The sequence below is a fragment of the Panthera pardus genome, unplaced genomic scaffold (genome assembly GCF_024362965.1).
Source record: "Panthera pardus isolate Hobbes unplaced genomic scaffold, ASM2436296v1 HiC_scaffold_6, whole genome shotgun sequence".
In the NCBI taxonomy this organism is placed as follows: Eukaryota; Metazoa; Chordata; class Mammalia; order Carnivora; family Felidae; genus Panthera; species Panthera pardus.
In genome coordinates, this window is record NW_026526991.1 from 17002019 (window position 1) to 17023805 (window position 21787).

The following is a 21787-nucleotide window of genomic DNA, read 5'->3' on the forward strand; positions in this document are numbered from 1 at the left end:
GGAAGTGTGGGTGAAAACAACAATGGACAGATGTATATTCATTTTTAAAAAAAATGAATTAAGTAAAAATTGAGAAGAGCTACCTGCTAAATTTCAAATTAAGAAAATGTGCATCTACCAAATAGTTCTCTAATATTACAATGTATATGTAGTTTAGTTACCTTAATTTTTTAGAAATCTGAGCTAAATTTTGCAAAGGGAACGTTCTGACTGGTACTTAATAGGGGTGTAGACTTGTGAGAGTTCAGAACTGCATGTGGGCCACGTGGAGTTTCACCTGGCGCGTTTGAAGGCATGCTGCCCCTCAGCCGGTTCCCCCAGCCAGGCCAAGAAATCACTATTATAGTGCACTGCTGTTATTGCCAGAGACATTACTGCAAATTCACATATAAGATTGTCCAGAATAAGTAGCTTTCCATCTGTGTTTGTAATTCATTTTTTAAAGCAGCTTTTTATTATGATTGTGATAAAATGAATTCCTCTTTTTTTGTGTATGAAATACCACATGCACACATTTCATTAACAGAGGAAAACTATCTCATGTACCCTGCAACTCTGACTACATATCTGAGCAACCTTTAGCCAAGACAGAGTTTTGCAACAGAAGAACCACCTCGGTGGTTGATGTGGGTGAGACGCATCAACCAGAATCATAGTGAGTTCCTTAAGAACAATCCAGAGCAAGGACTTCCACTGAGACCAAAAGGTTTGTTTGTTCTGCCTTAATGTTTTAGGCCTTAAAGTAAGTATAAGCTTGGCTGGAGACAAGATTCTCGCATGAAATGCCTGAGCAGAACCTAAGCAATAACTGAGTTTCTTCACGATTTAGATCAAATTCACTCAAAGTCTTTCAATTTACTTTAGCCTTGGAAAGGGACCCAAACAGAATATATACATATTTTCACGTAATAAATACTGAGTATCTTCCAGGTAACAGCGTGAAATCACTTTCAAGCACACAATTATCAGATTCCAAAAAAGCTTCTGTATGCTAATTATTAACATATTTAATTTATGCAACATTATCAGGGAATAGGTTACTTGATATAAGTGGTCTACCCAAATTCAGTGTAAAATATGTATGTATTTTAAAATTTAACAAAGCAAGATTAATAAAAACATCTTATTTTATAAAATGTAAATGTTATGCCTTGATTTGTGAAATACAAGTAAGGATATAGGAAAAACATGAAAACTCAACTCAGCTGCTGTACCAAGCTTTAAGCTACCGAGCAGAGGAAAACCTAAATTACATCATTTCTATAACAGAAAAAAGGAAACCACCATTCTTCAGGGAAGAAATTGTTCCTAAATTTTAAACTGGGGAGAAATGTATCATGTGCAGCCTTAACTATGAAATAATAAGCAATTTATATCATCCTACAAAGAATACAACAGACAAGACCATCTGGACAAAACGATCGGTTCTCGTGGCTGCACTGTCAACTCTGATTCTCCAAGGCCTGGTTGCGGAGGAGGGCGGGAGGCCACTCACCATGATACGAAATGGGGTCCCTACCATCTGCCACCTCCTCAGCCATGTGCCCCATCTCACTCAGTCTTGTCTAGTTAGCAGCTCTACTACATTCTAGTGTTCCTCCTAATTTGTTCCTTCTTGTCTGACACAAGTTGAAGGGTGAAAGAAAAAACTAAACTGGTTGAATTTTATTTAAATTATGATGAAACTGAACAAAAAGTTACTCCAGAATGAAATGTAAAAACTATGTAAATTTCTATTCAGATTCACAAATGATGCATGTAGGCTGTACTTCAAAAAAAAAAAAAAAAAAGGCATTTCTAGGTCTAAATTATTTTCCAAAAGGAAAAGGAAGCTGGAATTCTGACTAGATAAAATGGGACATTAGTGTCTATTAAAGAAAGATTTACTGGTCTTTCCAAATTTAAGCCACTCACTGACCTTTTTCTTTCTTTTCTTGGTTTTCTTCAGCTGCAGTCTTGTCTGCTCTGAAGAAAATTCTTGCACTGCTCAGTGAGAAATAGAGCAATTCAAATTCCTAAGTAAATAAAAACATGTAAAGGAAAAGCTGAAAACATTCCTAAAAAACTGTGGAAATCATAAATACAGAAACTGAATTTAGTAATCCATCCATTTTTAATATCTGGATCAAATGGCTTCCAAATGCCATTCCTTTTAAAATATACCTATTACCACTATTCATCCTGTTTAAATGGAGATTTCTATAGGATTTGTTTTCAGATATCAAGAATGGGTATCATAAATATCAAAGCAGATTTGACTACTACTCTCCTCTACCTGTAGATACACATCCAGTCGCTTCTGAGTGAGATTCATGGTTTGTAGCAGTTTTTCATCTTGACTAGTTGACTGCACATTCTGTTGCTTAGCAACTGCTCTTATCTCCTTCAGGTACTTCTCTCTAACAGACTGGAACCAATGAAGTGAGTCAAATTCCTGGTACTGATCCAAAAGCTTCAAAATGTAAGCCACACCTGCAGTCATTAGCAAAACCAAAGCCAAATTACAATGAGTACAGAAGTTGTATTCTACTCCTTTAAAAAAAAAAAAAAAGTGAAAGTATATAGAACTAAAAATAAGACAATCAAGAAAAAAAGAAACAACATGGGCATGAAAATCACTTACAGGTAACACGCTGAGGGTTGGGGAAAAACTTCCGCTGCTATTTGACAGCAACTGAGGAAGCTACAGGGGAACTCAACACAAAATGCTAAAAACTCTTAAAGCCACCACCCCAACAAAGTCTAAACATTACATCTAATGAAACTAAGTGATTAGCAATACCAGGTGGGTGCGAATGATAGTTACACTTGATGGAAGATAAGGATTATTAATCAGATGACCCAGTTAAAAAATAAAGAGTAAACACTGCTCACGAAAAACAAATCTACAAAGAGCACACAGATCTATTAAGCAAATGTTTCTTAAAATCCATGGTAATAATGAACATAAAATTAATGGAAAAACAATTGCATTAAGCTTACCCATGGCAAAGCCATCATCAGTAAAAGCAGCTCCAATTTTGTTTTTTTTATTCAATTTCTCCTTGCAGCTAATGGAATGCTCTACAAAGTTGAGGGTCTAAAAAGATATATTAGAGAAACAACTGGGCTAAAATATCTTCAGAATTTAGTTCATAAAGGAAACATTTCAAAAATCATAAATAGGAACTCTTCTAGATTCCTGTCCTTTTGATTTGAGACATCTTCCTCCTATAAATAGTCCCCTGGTGAGATCACAATCTGTACAAGTATCTTTTAACGGCTCTTCTTTCCAAATCCTCTAACTACAAGCCCTCCCTCGATCACCACTTACCCTAACCACAGCGCCTTGTATATGGTTCATTATAAAATATTATGAACATTTTGCAGATGAGAACACTGAAGCCTAGAGGCTGAGTAACTTGTCCAAAGTCACACTCTAAGTGAAAGCTGGAATCAGAAAAGTAGGCCTGCTTTATTTACTTCAAAGCATAAGTGCTCTTATGTGTGGTAGTCCTTGCTTCTGCCCAATTCATTCTAAAATACTATTTCTTATCAGATTCTGGGTTAAAGAATGAGTCATCTGGAGAAATGAATTCCCCCCAAAAAGGCTTTTCTAAAAATTCAGCTCTTACAAAATACCTTGTCATTTATTCAATATTTACTGAAACTTCTATCAGGTATTAAGTAACTACGATAAAAAAATGAATACCATCAAAAAGTCCACACTCTAGAGCAGCACTCTCAGCAATGACAGAAATATTGTATATCTGTACTATCCAATACAGTAAGCCACTAGCCACATATGGCCACTGAGAACTTGAAATGTGGCTCACAAAACTGAGGAACTAGATTTTTTATCATATAAAATTTTAATTAACTTAAATTTAAGCAGCCACTTGTGGCTATATACGGATAGCACAGTTGTAGAAGGGTAGAGACCTGTAAAAATAATTGTGATACATGTGAAAAGTACTATAACAGCCTATTTTGTTGGAAACAATATCAACTTTCACTTTTATGCGTGTAAAACTCACTTGGCAATCAATCACATATTTGTGAAATCTTTACAAATGGTTAAATCTTTTTTTGATATCTCATTTATGTTTGTCTTCTTTCTAGAATTCAATGATAAACTCAAGCACAAGCAGAGTGTCCTACACTTCGTGTCCTTCTTGTCCTAGAATTCTGACAGTTGCCCTGCACAACTCCACTCTTCCTTAAACTCCCGGACCGCTGTTCACCATGTCTGCAGTATGCTGTCCTTCAAGTTCAAGATACATGGTAAGAAGTCACCCTAAGTTAACTACACTGTTACAGAGTATAAGACAAATCTGCCTCCAGTTTGACACTGTCTTAAGATGAAAAGATAGTATTTATCAGATGAATATGGACACTTCTGCTACATCACAGTTATGACATATAATTATGATAGAGCATTAACAATAAACATATTAAAAAAAAACAGCGTAAGAGAACATTTACGAAGAAAAGGTGTCTACAAACCATCTGCTGCTTTCAAAGGATAATAATAGTAATATGTAAGAGGATACGTGTTAACAAGTCAGACAGCAATATGAAAATTTATTACTCTCCAAGTTAGATGTAACCAAAAGGTTACATTTGTTTAGTGATATTTAGATTTTAGACTTACCCATTTACAATTAAAAAAAAAGTTTTATTATAGAAATCTTTAGGGAAACATAACTCCTATTGCTAGTATAAGCCTCTCTAATCTCTTAACTCCATTTTCTGCACTGCAACCACTGTTTGTATAATGTGATTTTGGATAACTTGAGCTACTTTTTGGTTGCAACTATATAGAATTAGAGCAGTGGACACTCTGTATACTATGAGGAAGCACTCAAAATTTAGTCTAGATGTTAGTATTTACTACTGAATACAGAAGTTGTCCTTAAACAGTAATACTTTCAAGAGATGTGTTAGAAATAACTTCATATTGTAACAGTTAAAGTTGGTCTACATTAATCACTTACAATATTATGGTATAATTCAGCCCGAAGATTATATGATACATATATAATGATGTACACTCAATTTAAAGTTTATTTTGAGAGAGAGAGAGCACGAGTTGGGGAGGGGTAGAGAGGGAGGATCCCAAGCAGCCTCCATGCTATCAGCACAGAGCCTGACATGGGGCTTGAACTCACAAACCATGAGATCACGACCTAAACCGAAATCAAGAGTTGGACACTTAACCGACTGAGCCACCCAGGCGCCTGATGTACACTCACTTTAAATCACACTAGGATTTTTCTAGCAGTTACAAACAAATAAAAATCTATCTTAAGTCTCATTCTTTAAGTCTATCTTAAGTCTCAATTTTACTAGTTAAGTAAAATTCCTAGGCCATATTCACGGAGATTACATTTAAGTTTTATCTACAACCAGAAAGTAATATAGTCTATGTGCATTTCCTGCTGTAAAGAAAATGGACATATTAACTTAAAAAAAAATCATTTTGGGTATAAAATACTCACCAGAGGGGGAACAATGATATAGAAATTTCGAAGATGTATATTCTTTGGCCTTCGAAATTCTGGAGCAAAAACATCTACAAGCATTTTGAAATACTCTGTGCCTTCGGCAGAATTTCGTGTGTGATCACTGAGGACTGAATCCAAATGCCTAAAATACAAAAAAATATTTACCTGGTTCCTTTCTTAAAAGAAGGTGTGGCTTTTTCTTTCTTTCTTTCTTTTTTTTTTAATCTGAGAGCAAGCAGGGAAGGGACAGAGGGAAAGGGAAAGAGAGAATCCTAGGCAGGCTCTGCACTGCCAGCACAGACCCCGACGTGGGGCTCAAACCCTCGAACCAGGAGATCATGACCTGAGCCAAAACCAAGAGTAGGACGCTTAACCGGCTGAGCCATCCAGATGCCCCACAAAGGTCCAGCTTTTTAAATCCAACTCTCATCAGTTTCAATGAGAGTACTCAAAAGTATAAAACGTTAGAAGACGTTTCTAATTTCTAAGTCAATTTCCTTGGAGTTCAGAGTAAACTTATTTTCTTATGGACAAAAGCTGATCCCAATTGTTTAATGAACTTATTCCCTAAAATAAAATATGCAGGACATCTTCAAACTTAAAATAACAGTTTTATATTTCTTCTTCCCACAATAAGCCCTGTAGAATTCCATTTCATTGTAAAAAAACTCCTCTTTTTAACTCTCTTCACTAATGGTTCTTCTATACCTCCCTACCTCAACTGGAACCTGGCTCCTCCTCAAGAACTTAGCTTCCCACTCAACATTTGGAAACATTAGCTGCTTTTTCTCCTTCATCCCTCATTTACATCTACCACCACATTTTTTGTTAACTTTTTAAAATGTTTTATTTATTTTTGAGAGAGAGAGAGAGAGACAGACAGACAGACAGACAGACACACTGAGTGCAAGTGAGGAAGGGACAGACAGAGAGAAGGAGACACAGAATCCGAAGCAGGCTCCAGGCTCTGAGCTGTCAGCAGAGCCCGACATGGGACTTGAACCCAGGAACCGTGAGGTCATGACTTGAGCTGAAATCAGACACTTAACTGACTGAGACACCCAGGCGCCCCACAACTACCATCACTTTCAAATTATTATTCCCCCACCACTAAAAGGTAGAAACCTCTCCTTTGAGACTTTCATGATCCCACTATATCCAACTACCCAGCTACTCCTTCCTGATATCAGGTATCTATTAACCTTTTAACCCATTGCCCTACCTTTATTATCTTAGGACTATGATACATGTTTTAGTTCTCCATCATCCTGGAAGACTCCGTTGCCCATTTAGATAACTGATTCATTATCACAATCCCACAACTCCTTGACTTCACCTGCCATGAACTTTCCTTCGATGTCAGTCATCCACTCCTCTGCATAAATCTGAACTTGCTATTAGCAGACAGCTTTACCCTAGAGATCTTAAAAGATAATATCCCACCTCTCTGACCTTAAACTGCTTCAAAAATATTTTTAAAAGATCATCAATATTTAAATGGATGATATCACTTAATAAGAGACAACAGTCTGATTTTCTTCTTTGACATACAAGCCAAAAATTAGTAATTTCAGGGCAAATGACTTTAAATATATTATTAACTGTACATGGCTCCTTTAATTTGGCAAAGAACTAAGCTATCCTATAATAGACTATTTCAAAGCAAATCTTGTGTTGAGGCCTTATTCTCATAAATATGCACACATTTTTTTTTTCATTTAAAAAAAATTCAAGCCTGTTGAAAAGTTAAAACATAGTATAATGAACACCTATTTACTCTTCACCATGTAACATTTGCCACATTTGTTTTTTCTGGAAACATTTAAAGTTACAGATTTCTTGTCACTCGGCCCACAAGTGCTTTAATATGAATCTATTAAGAGCCAAGAAATTCTCCTACCAAGCCACAATATATCATTACACCCCAAAATAAAACACAGTATTATCTAATATACACATGTTCTAATTTCCCTAATTATCCCCCAAATGTCCTGTATAGCCCCCCTTTTCCCTTATCTAGGATACGATTAAGGAATACCCACTGCATTTGGTTGTCAGGTCTCTTTAGTTTCCTAATCTAGAATAGTCTCGTTGCCTTTTTTGTCCTTCATGCCATTTTTTAAGAGTCCAGGCCAGGTGTTTCACGGAATGCCTCAAACTTTGAATGTCTCAGATAATGTCTCAGAATCTCCCTTAAAATAAATCCAGAGTAAACCTTTCTGGCAAGAATACAACATAGGCACTTGCTGTTACATTGCATGAGAAGATCCCATAATGTCAGTGTGTCCTGTGAACTGGTGATGCTATGTTCGATCACTGAGTTAAGGTGGAATACATCAACCTCTCCCTCATAGAGATAGTTTTCCCCTTTGTAGTTATCGAGCAATTTGTGGGATAATCTTCTGATAGTAAATGAATACTCTGTTCTCCAAAACCATTTTTATTGATGATTTTTGTCTGATTTCAAGCATTTACTGTGGTGATTGCAAAACAGTGATTTCTCCCTACATTTTCTCATCTATATCTATCAGCTGGCATTCTTCTGTAAAAAGGAACCTTCCCTCTACTCCTCCAATCTTTCTTATCATCAGTAGGATTCATGGTTTCTTTTTTTACTTAATATATCTTAATATTCTTAATGTATCTTAATGTTCTTTTTTTACTTAACTGATTTCTACCATGATTCTTTTTGAGACTCAAATTGTGTCCACTTTGTCCAGGGGTGCCCCTTCATGTCTGAGTCAATAAACTGTTATAATTAGATAATAATTATTATATAACAAAGATTTTATTAATAAAATCTGTAGTTTTCTAAAGAATTTCTTAATAATTCTGCATGCCTCTCTCAAGTTTTAAATTATGTTCAAAAATCACCACTTACTGAAGTCTGTACATCTGCACTGTCCAATAACATACCCATCAGCTATCTTATTTGCCTAATTTAAATAAAATAAAAATTTAAATTCAGTTCCTCGGCCCATTAGCCCTATCAAGTGTTCAACAGCTTCATGTGGTAGTGGCTACTGTACTGGACAATGCTGGCCTAGATTACACGAAATAAAGGACAGGTGTTCTAGAATAGTGCTGGCAAACAAATATAAAAACAGTTAAAAGAGAGGTGAACTGAATTTTACCAATGAGATATTTGGCATTTTTTAAACTAAATCCTCAAAGTTACTTATATACTTTGTACTTCAGCACATTTCAATTTGGACTAGTCACATTTCATATGCTCAACAGCCACAAGTGGCTAGGGGCTACTATATTAGATAGCGTGTTCTAGAAGATAACTTTTTAGTGAAGTTGGAAAAATCTCAGAATACTGCAGTCTTAAAAAAAATGAATCTCATAAACTGAGACCATAACTTATATAATAAAAACACAAAAACATAAGTTTATATATTACCTTCTAATCTCCCCTTTAAAATGTTTTTATATAAACATATACTTTTTTAAATCTCCAAATTTAGATTATTCCAAAATTAGATTTTAACCTTGTTTTTTAATGTTTATCAATTTATTTGAGAAAGAGAGAGAGGAGAGAAAGAGAGAGAGAGAATCCCAAGCAGGCTCTGCACTGCCAGTGCGGAGCCCAATCCGAGACAGAATCCCATGAACCATGAGATCATGACCTGAGCCGAGATCAAGAGTCGGACATTTTACCAACTAAGCCACCCAGGTGCCCCTACCTTGCTGCTCTCAACGTTTCTTCTGCAAGACCTTCTTCTTTTACTAGTTCTTCAAAGTTTACAATATCTTCAAGATCAGGTACAAATCTAAGAATTTGGAAAATAATTTTATTAAGTTAAATAGGAGTAATTGACAGAGATATGAAGGGCTACTATAAGTCTCCAAATTTTTCAACTATATTATCTGGAAAGAATTTTGTATTTGTTATATTACTAATATAACCAATTTAGTTCTAAAACTGACCTTTAGATCTGAATAATCAAATTTAATCCTTAAAATCATGTAATCTTTAGAACCATTCACAAAGTGTACTGATAACTATATCTTCAAGAGAAAAAAATTTTCAAAGGTCTGCTATAATCTTAAAATTCAAGAAGAAAAAAATATAACCAGAACTAATGGTCTTCTTCCATATTTATCTCAAAATATATCAATAAGAAAAAAAAACTTCTCTACAATACCACCTACAATAAATTTAAATGACATAAAATTTTTAAATAGCATAAGACAAAAATGTTTGCATTCATACCTAATGGCATTGCTGCTGCAATGAAGGCCACCAGATCTTATCATTCGTATATAGCCCATAGCATTACCTTAAAAATGACACACAGACACAAATCAGATATTTATTCAAGTAAATCTAAACTCTAACAATCAGGAATACAGTCACATATAGAATTACAGGGTTTCTATTCCTAAGTACTAAAAGATTCTTCTCTCTTTTACTTTAATTCTTACTCCATAAAAGTGAAACTTACATATTTGTGCACTTAAAATATACTTACTTATACACAGCTATATTAAATATCTTAAAAATAAATGTGACTGGCATTTGATAAACTAAATTCACTAAATGCTGACTACATGTTTAAAAACAAACATTTTAAAGTTACTCTCTCAATAATTTCTTCATTCTCACACTGAGTGCTTGCCAGACCAACCCCTCCCCACCAATACAGCTGGAAATGATACCAAGAGGTCTTTACTTGATGCCCCCAAATTACATCTCCAACCTGGACTACTCCTTCAGGCTTTTTTAGTCAATGCCTACACCTAAAAGACTAAGAATTTTTAATTTAATGTTTAAGTCAAACTCAAGATCTTCACCCTATTATATTTCCTATCTCAGAAACTGACATTTCCATCCTTCCAACTGCTCAGGCAAAATGTCCTGAAGTCATCCCTGACTCCTTTCTTTCTTCCATACTTCATATCTAATCAATGGGCAAATTATAATAGCCCCACCTTCAGAATGTAGCCACAATCCCACCATTTTTCACATTCACAGCTATGATCCTCTTCCAAACCACCACATCTCTTGCCTACACCTCTGCAATATGCAAAGACCTCCTGCTCCCCAATCTTCCACCGTCAGCATCCTGCTCCCCAATCTTCTACTTCCACCGTCAGCATCCTGTTCCCCGATCTTCCACCGTCAGCATCCTGCTCCCCGATCTTTTATCTACATAGCAGCAGTGCTGGTGGTTCTTTTCAAAGTAGGTGGGTACATATCCTTCCTTTTCTGGAAACCCTACAATGGCTTTCCATCTCAATAAAACCCAAATCTCTTATGTGGTCAACAAAGCCCTGTGTGATCGTGCCCTTGCTGCTGTTCTGATATCCTGCCCTACCACTCAGGACTCTACTAACTCCTCCATTCCAGCCCCTAGGTCCCCAAAATGCCAGACAGACCCAGGGCTTTGGCACTTCCAGTGGCCTCGCTCTGGTATGCTCCTTCCCTGAATACACACATGACTTATTCCCCAATGTCATTTAGGTCCCTGCTCCTTAGAGTTTTCCCTGAACATCACTGAATACCATTGGCCAGAACCATTACACCTTCTTAGCCAGCACTTAACAGTGACATATTCTGTGTCTTTGTGTCTCCCCCAACTGGCATGCAAGATCCATGGCACAGCTTCTGTTCTCACTGTTCCACCCCTACACATAGTAGGAATTCAATAATACAGTTGACCCTTGAACATGGAGCTAGGGGTGTCGGACCCCCCAAGACCCCCACAGTTGAAAATCTGTGTATAACTTTTAACTACTTACAGCCTACAGTTAATCAGAGGCCTTAACCAGTGACAAAGTCAATTAACACACTTTTTGTATGTTATGTGTATTGTATATTGCATTCTTACAATATAGTAAGCTAGAGAAAAGAAAATGTTATTAAGAAAAGATAAAAACAGAGAGGGAGGCAAACCATAAGAGACTCTTAAATACAGAGAACAAACTGAGGGTTGCTGGGAGGGCATGGGTTATATGTGTGATGGGCATTAAGGAGGGCAGTTTTGGGGATGAGCACTGGGTGTCATATGTAGGAGATGAATCACTGTGTTCCATTCCTGAAGCCAAGACTACACTGCATGTTAACTAACATAAATTTAAATTGAAAAAAAATCATAAGGAAGAGAAAACACAATTACAGTACTACAATAGTATGAAAACATATACATATAAGCAGACTTGCACAATTCAAACACGTATTGTTCAAGAATCATCTATGTATGGCTAAAGTGAACTGAAATGAGTTGGGAGAAAGGACAAAAAGGTAAAGTTATTATTTCACAATCATTACAATACATTCTTTATATACACTATCTCATCTGATGTTTTTAAAAACTCTCAAAATAGGTATCACTGAATCTATTTTTAGGGCTATCCCAAGATGAGAGATGATGTTAAAATGTTTCCCTAATATGTGTCTTACAAATATAAAATATCTAGTTTCACTGTTTTCCTACAATTAGCAGACCAATATCCAGCAGATCAAAATGTGCTACTGAGAGGCAAGTATAGAGCAACAGTTAACAGGAACTCTCTGAAGCCAGATTTCTTGGGTTCAATGGACTCTGCCACTTTTTAGCTAGAAGATCTAGGTCAAGTTATAAACTTTGTATCTCTGTCTCCTCATCTGTTAAATTAAGTTCTACAGGGTAAAGATTTTGTTTAGTGCCCTATATATCATCAGCACCTAGAAACATTTGTTGCCCTCAGTAAATACCTGCAGAATTAATAAACAGCAATACTTATAACATTGTGAGTTTTATAGGAGTTAGAACACACAAAGCACTCAGCAAAGCCTTGGCACACAGATGTTCAATAAATGTTAGTGGTGGTACTGATTATTTCAGCAGGCAAGTAATTAGACAAAAGGACTTTTCCTTTTGCTTCCAACTCTGAGATTTCTTACTCCTTTTCCCAATATATTTAACAGACTCAAAAACACATTACTATGTTTATATGGAGATAAAGAATTTGTATTTTCTAAGAAGAGAGTAAAGAATAAAATTTTACGGGGCGCCTGGGTGGCGCAGTCGGTTAAGCGTCCGACTTCAGCCAGGTCACGATCTCGCGGTCTGTGAGTTCGAGCCCCGCGTCAGGCTCTGGGCTGATGGCTCGGAGCCTGGAGCCTGTTTCCGATTCTGTGTCTCCCTCTCTCTCTGCCCCTCCCCCGTTCATGCTCTGTCTCTCTCTGTCCCAAAAATAAATAAAAAATGTTTAAAAAAAAAAAAAAAAATTTTGGAACAAAGTGAAAAGGATAATATTCATCAAATGCTGAATGCCTCCTGGCGGCAAGTGAGGTAACATGACTTTATGTGTTGGGGGAGAATGTGTATGGGGGAAGATGACTAGCACAGTCCTCTTCAATAATTTAAGGACTATTTCATAGGACAAAATTATACTTTAAAAAATATTAAAACATTAAATAAATAATAGTGCAAGCAGTATTCACATGTGGGGAAGAAGAACTCTGATACATAATCAGAGTATGAATAAATGAAGTTGCGAATAAATGAAGTTTTAGGCAGTGCTGCTTTAGAAAAACAGCTCTAAGTCTGAGGTCCCTGGACTCTGACCTTAAGCACCTTAACTCTGGTATAACAACATGTGGAACTGTATGTGTAGTATATGGGCCCTATTCTGGGGAAAACCAATTCAGAGTTTTCATTAGATTCTCAAAAAGGGCTAAGATCTACTGCTCCAGAAGCTTACGGTCTAATGACATCAAATGTCTCTATGAGGAAACTACTTGTGGAACAAATCTCCTTATTAAATTGCTTAAAATAAGAAAAAAAATGACAAATGTAAAATTCTAAGTTCTTATAGAAATGTCTAATATGCAGGGGCGCCTGGGTGGCTCGGTCAGTTAAGCATCCGACTTCGGCTAAGGTCATGACCTTGAGGTCCGTGAGTTCAAACCCCACATCGGGCTCTGCGCTGACAGCTCAGGGCCTGGAGCCTGCTTCAGATTCTGTGTCTCCCTCTCTCTCTCTCTCTCCCCTCCCCTGCTCGTGTTCTCTCTCAAAAAAAATAAACATAATTAATTTATAAAACTTAAGCTAGCGTTCAGTGACTTTACTCCAGAACTAAATCCTTATAACACCTTTCCCACTAGTAAATTTAAAGCCCCTTGAGAACAAAGGCTATTTGTATTCTCAGCATCTAGAAGAGTATTTGGTATAACAGATTCTTAGTAAATGTTTCATAAATGAATGAACGAATCTCAGGAAGCATAAGTTTACCAAAGTGTAGTCAATAAGAATTTACTGTTTAGTGTCTACAATTGTGAAGAATACAGAATACCTCTGGACTCCAGCCAAAAAACCAGTTTAAGTCCTAGCAATACTATTTATTTGTCTGAGTTTTTCTTTTTCCATCTTTAAAATGATGATTACCTGCCTCCTGCACAGGCATTCTGTGGAAAGCTTAAATAAGTATACAGTTTTGTTAATCTACAATTATTTTTAAATGTAGTTCTTGCTTTTAAATATAATGTAACACGTTTTGGGAAACTAGTTCTACCTATAAGGCAGGACAACTCAAGAAATTATATACAAATGTGAAATGATATAACAGAAAATTGTAACATTTAATATTTCAACCTTAACCAAACTTATTTGTAAGTAATGTAACTTATTTACTTATGTTACTAGTTAACTTTTCACATAAATTATTTTATGCCTCTGCATTGAGGCTATAACTTCAGGGAGCCCATTTTAAAAGCCCAGAACAGTGCCATGAACAGAGTAAGTACCTAATAAATAGTTACAATCTGACTAATATGAGCATATTTGAGACGAGGTAAATGTATTTTTAATTGAATTGAAGAGGTTTTATTGAATTTCTTTTAGTCCACAGTCCCACAGTCTATCAATTATTTCTGCACCAACAGTGTAATCATACTTGAAAATCTTTTGGTAAGAAAATGACTCAGTGGAATAAAGTTGATCTCAGGCACTCACATATTAAATTGTTTATTTATATGAGATATTCAAGGAGATAGCTATTTGGAATTTGTACTTTATTTCCCAACTCTTTTATAATAACTTACCAATCTGGCTGATGAGTTGCCTGAACTGATCAAGGTAGCTTTGTCCCTCTGGGGTAATTCCAAGTTTTCTGATGCCTCGATTAAATTTTTCTGCTCTTTCAAAAGGATACTAAAGAGATAATTTAAAGACTACCTTTATTAACAAAACCCCTAAAGCATAAAATGCCTACAAAATCAACCACGCTAATACCATTTTCCTTTCTAATTTTGTATTTCCACTGTGCTTAAAAAAAAAAAAAAAATCACTTAAATCTAATGACAAAATTTATAGCACAAAAGCTACCAATGTTTAAGGTCAATACAAATTAAATTTCTTTTTGTCACTAGCTAAGGAAAATAATTATTAAAGCCACCAAACTTCAGTTTTCCATCACCATTATCAGTCTCCCAACATCCAACTACTCTATCAATAGATAAAAGGAACCAATTCCTCCTAGAAACACTTCTTCAGTGTCGTGCAGCCAAGTTCCTGTGGCAAAATAGGTATTGCATATATAAACACACTCCTTCCCAAAAACATACATCAGCTGAGCCAAAATTTCTAATTGCCATCACTAATAAAAAATGATTTTTCAAGTCTTAGCTAATTAAAAGAGAAAATTACTCATTTTATATTAACAAATGGAAATAATTCTCATAAACAATAGAATGATCACTTCTCTGAATACTAGTAATTTGTTCCAGTAAAAAGGAGTTAATATAATTCTCTACTTACAACTGTAATCTATAATTTTATTCAGTTATTTTACTAGGAAATAGTATTTTACTGCTCTGACATTGATGAAAACTACCACCTAGAATACTAGACGGTTGAAATTAGGTGATGCTAAAGAGCAATTAAAATAGTTCTATATGTGGCAAATCAAATATAAAACCCATCTAAAATATAAAACCCATATAAAAACCATGCTAGCCACATGGCTACAAGCCTCCAGAATAGTACCACTTACATTTCTCTTCATTACTGGAAAACTCAGTGCAGGGGTGAAGGGAAAACAGTATTCTTATAATACAGGGAATAACAGTTGGTGTGGTATTTTTAGAACTTGTGGCAACATATATCAGAACTTTAAATATTCATATTCTGTGCCCTAGAAATTTCTCTTCAAGCAATTCATCTTTCAGAAATAATGTCCCAATACACAGAAATAAATGTGTAAGGATGTTCCCTGTAGCACTGTACATAACACTAAAAAAATCAGAAAAATCTAAATATCCGTCAGTAGGAGAAGGTTAAATAAGTTATGGTATATACATCTTTACTGTCAACTGTTAAAAAGAATGAGGTAGATCTATTATATGTACAGACTTGTGATAAGCATACTGTAAAATAATCTCTGTAGTATTACTCCCTTTTTGTTAGGGAAAAAAAAAGCAATACGTGTATATGCAAACAAATATGTTTATCACACAGACATCTAAAAGCATCATATCACAACGTTAACAGCAACTGCCTCCAGAGAATGAAACTGGGAGGAAAGACAAATGAGTGAGGTCATTTAGTTTATGCACTCTATATTGTTTAAATATTTCAAAATAAGCATGTTTCTCTTCTGCATTATTTTAAAATAAATAAAGAAAAGTAACACCTGGCCACATGGATCCTTACACTTTAGCCTACGAGTAAGAAACTATAAGGGAAAATACAAGAAACGTGGAGGCCAGATCTAGAAGACACTATTGTGAAAAATAACAAAAAAACTAAAATCCCATTACAGAGCTTCATAATGAACTTCAGCATAAACATCTCCTATACACTCAACAGCCAAATCAAACTACCTTGAAAAGAATATAAAAATAAAAAATACCTTATGATCATTTTGGTCCTTGACTTCCCTGAAAAACCGAATATCTTTTATCAATCTGGATTTGATATGTTCATCATACATAAACTGGCTGAATATGTAGAACTTCTTTTTCAAAAACTGGTAGGTGAAATTAACCTATAAAATTAAAATACAAAAAATTTGGAGAAGTTAATATAAAAATTAATGTCAAATCAATGTGACTGAATATCAACTATAAGCTCTGAGATTTCATAAAGTCTAATATTTACAAAGCCTAATTCACACTGAAAATATTTAAATAAATGAAGCTTTTTTATTGCCCAAGTTTACAGAACTTTCTATAAGCTCCCCTTAAATATTTTAACTACCTATAAAAGGGGGAAAAAAAAGAAATACAAGGAAAATAACCTCATAACAGAACTAAGAGTTATAGTGAGAATAAAAAATACAAATTCAACACTCTAGCTTTTATGGCATAAACCACAATCAGAAGTTCCTGTTCCTTACTTATTACTAATCTACATGCCTAGAATGATACTAAAGTAAGAAACACAGCGCTCTTTGAACTTTCCTGAAGGAAGACATTCAATGATGTACCCAGGAATATTTTGAGCACCTCCTTTGCACAAGGCAGGGTGTATCTGCTCTCACGCTAGACATGGTGCTTGTTATCATGAAGTCTATATTCTAGCAGGAGTAACAGACATTTAAACAAGTATATGTGAAATAAATTATTAAATCTCATTCTGCAATAATTCATACAATGAGAAGTGCCAGTGCTTTGAGAATAATAATAAAAGGCCCTGATCAAGACTCAGAAAACCCCGAAAAAGTTGGATTTGAGCTGAGATTAAGGCCAAAATAACATGACATTATTTCTGACCTAAGCTGGAAGACTTGTACTAATTTCCATCTCCTCCACCCTCAAAAACTTCATTTTTTGACAGTCGTCATTTATCCAGTGTTAGAAATGGGTGCTTCGTCATAATTTTTCCTGTGGCTTAAACACTGTTTTCTTCTTGATCTTACTAGTAGTTGTCCTGGTAGAAATAGTCCCTTCTTTATCCTTCCCACTCTTTTTTTTTTTTTTTTTTATATTTACTTATTTTTGAGACAGACAGACACACACACACACACACACACACACACACACACACACACACACACACAGAGCCCAAGTGGGGGAGGGGCAGAGAGGAAGACACAGAATCTCTGAGCTGTCAGCACCGAGCCCGATGTAGGGCTCAAACCCACAAACCATGAGATCATGACCTGAACCAAAGTCATATGCTTAACTGACTGAACTATCCAGGCACCCCTAACCTTCCCACTCTTAATAATGGGTAACTGCCAGTCTCTGATCTTATTTCTCTCTCTCTCTTTTTTTTAAGTGTCCTGGGGGGATCATCCAGGCTTTTTTTTTTTTAATGTTTATGTATTTTTGAGAGAGACAGAGCACGAGTTGGGGAGGGGCAGAGAGAGAGGGAGACCCAGAATCCGGAGCAGGCTCCAGGCTCTGAGCTGTCAGCAGCAACCCTGACACGGGGCTCGAACCCACGAATCATGAGATCATGCATGACCTGAGCCAAAGTCAGACACTTAACTGACTGAGCCACCCAGGCACCCCTCATCTTATTTCTTCTATGTTCACTTTGTCATCATCAAACATCAGGAATGTACATTCATTAGTGTGATCAACTGATTCATGACTATATCCCCTGCTAGAGTGTAATCACCATGAGAGCAGAAACTGTTTTTCTCACCAAAGCACCTAGCACAGTGTCTCAGACATGTAAAATACACACATAATTATATCTGTTACATGAATGAGATTTCTGACAGATTCGAGGTCAAAAAAGAGTTTTATCCTTAAAAGTTCAGATATGATCTCCACACGAATGACTCCTTAAATTAGAAACTCTATGTCATTTCTATATTGGTAACTGCTAAAACAGAACTCCAACCACATCTCCTATCAGCTCAATCACTTTAATGGCTCCGCACCAAATATTAAAATGGTCCTTATGTAATTTCCAGTTATGTAACTCCTCCCTATTTCTTTACTTTCAAACATGCTTAATAAGATTTTACTATTTAAGCATTCATATTTTTCTTTCCTCAAGGACAAATTAAGAGTACCCTGAAAACCAGGTAAAGTCAAAAACGGCTCTTCTCCACAGAAGAAAAAATAGGATACAAATTCAAGTGATTCCCTCAAATGATAGTATGCCCATTTCTAAGATTCAAAATATTTTGAGTAAATTTCTACTTTTATGGATATTAAATAATTAGTAAGCTCTCCCCCCCCAAAAAAGCATGACTAATGTTAAATAAACTGCTATCAATTGCTCGCGTGCAAAAGCAACAAATGATATCAGACAATCCACACAGATACATACATCTATGCCAGTGTCCCCAAATCTCTGATAGCACTTAATAATGATGTCCCTGAGATGGTAAGACATTTGAAAATGCCTTTTGTATCACAGAGCTTCCATGACAACCAACACAACTGTAGTGCCATTTTTTTTGAGATTTATTTTTAAGTAATCTCTACACCCAACATGGGGCTCAAACTCAGAACCCCAAGATCAAGAGTCACATGCTCTACCAACTAAGCCGGCCAGGCAGCCCCTCCCCAGACACTATAATTATACCAACCAGAAGAATGGAAATTCAGGTATATGATAAACAAGCAGTAGTGTATATTTACCAGAATGTTCTATGAGAAAACTATTTTCCAAACTACCATATTAAACAGGAGTCTATTACCCACCCAATCCCCAAAAAAGACTCTTACTGTTGTATTCATGATTCCTGTGCCATGTGTTCGAATTGAATTAGCAATATGCCGAATATTAATAGTGTTCAAATGTTTGTTATTGCTTGTTCGTTCAATAAAAATCTGCAATGAAACAAATTTACACTAGATAACAACACAATCCATAGCAAATGCTGGTCAGTTACACAAAGAAAATTTTAGAATCTATTTCATTAAAAGATAATTTCATTGGAAAGTCATTCAATAATATAATCAAAGAAATAAAAAGATCTCTAAACAATTATTTTCTGCTTTATTTCATTAGTTTTCACTAATGAGAATCAATTTTTGCCCCTCAGCCTTCCTACTATACATTCACCCACATCAAAAAAAAATTCTAAAACCCACTCACCTGATTGTTGAGATTATAGAGGTATCGAGACACAAATATGTGAATATTTCTCATAATTTCCAAAACATCCAGGCCCTAAAACAATCCACACAGTTCTATTATTATAGTCAGACTTGTATCAATATAGTGACTTACTACCAATATTTAAAATGACTTTAAAAAAACAACTATATAAAGAGTACAACCAAAGGTTAAGCAGCCTTCTAACTGCTACAATCAGGACTGTCTCCCTAGGAAACCTGGCTGCTTGTTATCTTACCCCTTTTGTAAGGACAGGAACAGTTGTATTTAAAATTTCAGACATTCATGACTCAATCATTTCCCCACCATTCTTGAGACTACTGGTCTTCCCAAAAATCTTCTGTATATATTTTACTAAATAAACTAATGGCCAGATTCTAAAAGGTAGTCAGGATATGTGGTGATATTTATAAAATACATACTATTTTTCAGGCACTGTGCAAGCAAGGTTCTTTTTATGTAATTCTCAAAAAATGAGGTATTAGTCTTCTAAATTCCACAGCTGAAGAAAATGAAGCTAAGGGAGTTCTCCAAGGTCAAACAGCTAGGAAGAGGCAGAACCCAGGGATTTTTAGAAAGTCTAATTCCAAATCCTTAGGCTTCTTTTAATTACCCTAGACTACCTTTAACATACAAGTTACCTATTAAGAATCCATAACTCTTCAGTTACTACTCTAACACCTAATGGCATCAGATGCATTGTCCCACAGCTTTTCTAACTGGGGCCAAAGCAGCATCACAATACCCCTTTAAGTTTTCGTTATAGTTTTTCTCATGTTTCAATCTAAAAATTGTTAACTCACTTTTTCTTCCCCTTGGTTATAAGTACATGAGCAGAAACTGTTCCTATTTATTTTTGTATCCCAAAACACAGTTTGGTGCCTAGCATCTTTTCAGTAAATACTAAATGCATAAATGAATGAAAGGAAATACAAACTGATCCCAGAAATGGTACCTACACACAGTAGGCTGGAGGAAAAATTATCCTCAAATTTCAGAACTGAGTAAATGTTTTTTGATAAATACTATTTTTGGATTTTCTTAGGAAAAATACATGCAAATTAACTGAAAACATAACTTTTGCACTCATGAGATACTGTCATATTGTAAATTAGCTTACTGAATTAGCAAAAGTAAATGCTTCTGTGCACTCATTTTAAGAAGATATTTATAGTCATATACATTTGACCATTTCTTAAGATGTTAAAATTTATATGTTATATCTAGGTTTAAAATCCTTAACTGTGATCTTGACTAAACTTTTTACAACTCGGCAGAAGTCACCACCTCACTATCCCACGGTTTCTGAAACAGTGTATCTAAATCTATGTACATTTCAGATGTTCAACAAAAGCTGGAGTGTAAACAGAAAGCCTGTGGTAAATTATTCCTAAAGCAAATCAGCACCATTATTCTTGTCAAGTATGTAGTTTTATACAGCAAATATTTTCTTCAATTATAAACATGTGCTAAATTAAGAAGAAAAAAAGAGACTTTTTAGAGAAACACTGCTATGCTACAAACACACTATGCCAGAAACATTTCATACTATACCTGTTCCAAAGTCTGACTAGGAAGATGAGCTTCCGTCATAACCAATCCGTAACGCTGGGTAGCTAAATTTCTCATTTCACTGTACGTGGCCCAGTCATGAAGAGCTACTGTTGTGAGATTATAGAAGGTCTTGTCTAGGTAGTGAGTTACATAAGCTACCAAAAATAAATAAATAAATCAGTAAATATATAAACAAATTTTTGATTCATGAAAAAACAGAATAGGAAGAAAGATGAAGCTTTTGGAAACGACTTGTCTCTGAACATCAGACTTCTTCCTTTAAAATAAGGTACTAGGAAAATAAAAAAGAAGAAACAAAAAAGAATTAAAGAATAAATGAATAACACAAAAATACCCTCAAAGTTTTTTTGTTGCTCGTTAACACTTAAGGGCAAACTGATATAGTATATGAGTTTAAGAAGGAAAGCAAAACACTCACCTCGAATGTCAATGAAACGATTGAAAAATCGAATTGGATTCAAAGAGAAAAAAAGGGCCAGGTCTTTCATGCCAACTTTGAAAGGGTTTCGGTCATCCAGCTTTAAATGAGTGTGCACAGAAAGCCGCAGATCCTTCTCTATTTCCTTGCATAACTTGTCCAGTAAATGCTATTCACAAAGGAATTGATACCTTAATTTTTCAAAATGATATTCCTATTGCCTTGCTCCTCTAAGGCATCTATGCATTGACCACTAGAGTTTTATAATGAGTTCAATGATGAAAGGATTTGTC

At 35.4% G+C, this 21787-nt stretch overlaps 1 protein-coding gene across 3 annotated transcripts in view; it reads right to left on the minus strand.

The window, feature by feature from the left end:
• WASHC4 (WASH complex subunit 4) overlaps positions 1-21787 on the minus strand; it is a 59837-nt gene that overhangs the window by 2275 nt on the left and 35775 nt on the right. For 2 of the 3 annotated variants that reach the window (XM_053894713.1, XM_019446655.2), the window contains 12 exons: positions 21495-21663; positions 21056-21210; positions 19481-19555; positions 19108-19212; positions 16329-16463; positions 14521-14629; positions 9706-9772; positions 9176-9262; positions 5481-5628; positions 2983-3079; positions 2276-2472; positions 1919-2015 (listed from right to left, as the gene is read on the minus strand). In XM_053894713.1, the coding sequence (XP_053750688.1) occupies positions 1919-2015; positions 2276-2472; positions 2983-3079; positions 5481-5628; positions 9176-9262; positions 9706-9772; positions 14521-14629; positions 16329-16463; positions 19108-19212; positions 19481-19555; positions 21056-21210; positions 21495-21663 (1441 nt within the window). The remainder of the gene's footprint in view (positions 1-1918; positions 2016-2275; positions 2473-2982; positions 3080-5480; positions 5629-9175; positions 9263-9705; positions 9773-14520; positions 14630-16328; positions 16464-19107; positions 19213-19480; positions 19556-21055; positions 21211-21494; positions 21664-21787) is intronic. The other variant, XM_019446656.2, reaches the window with a different exon arrangement.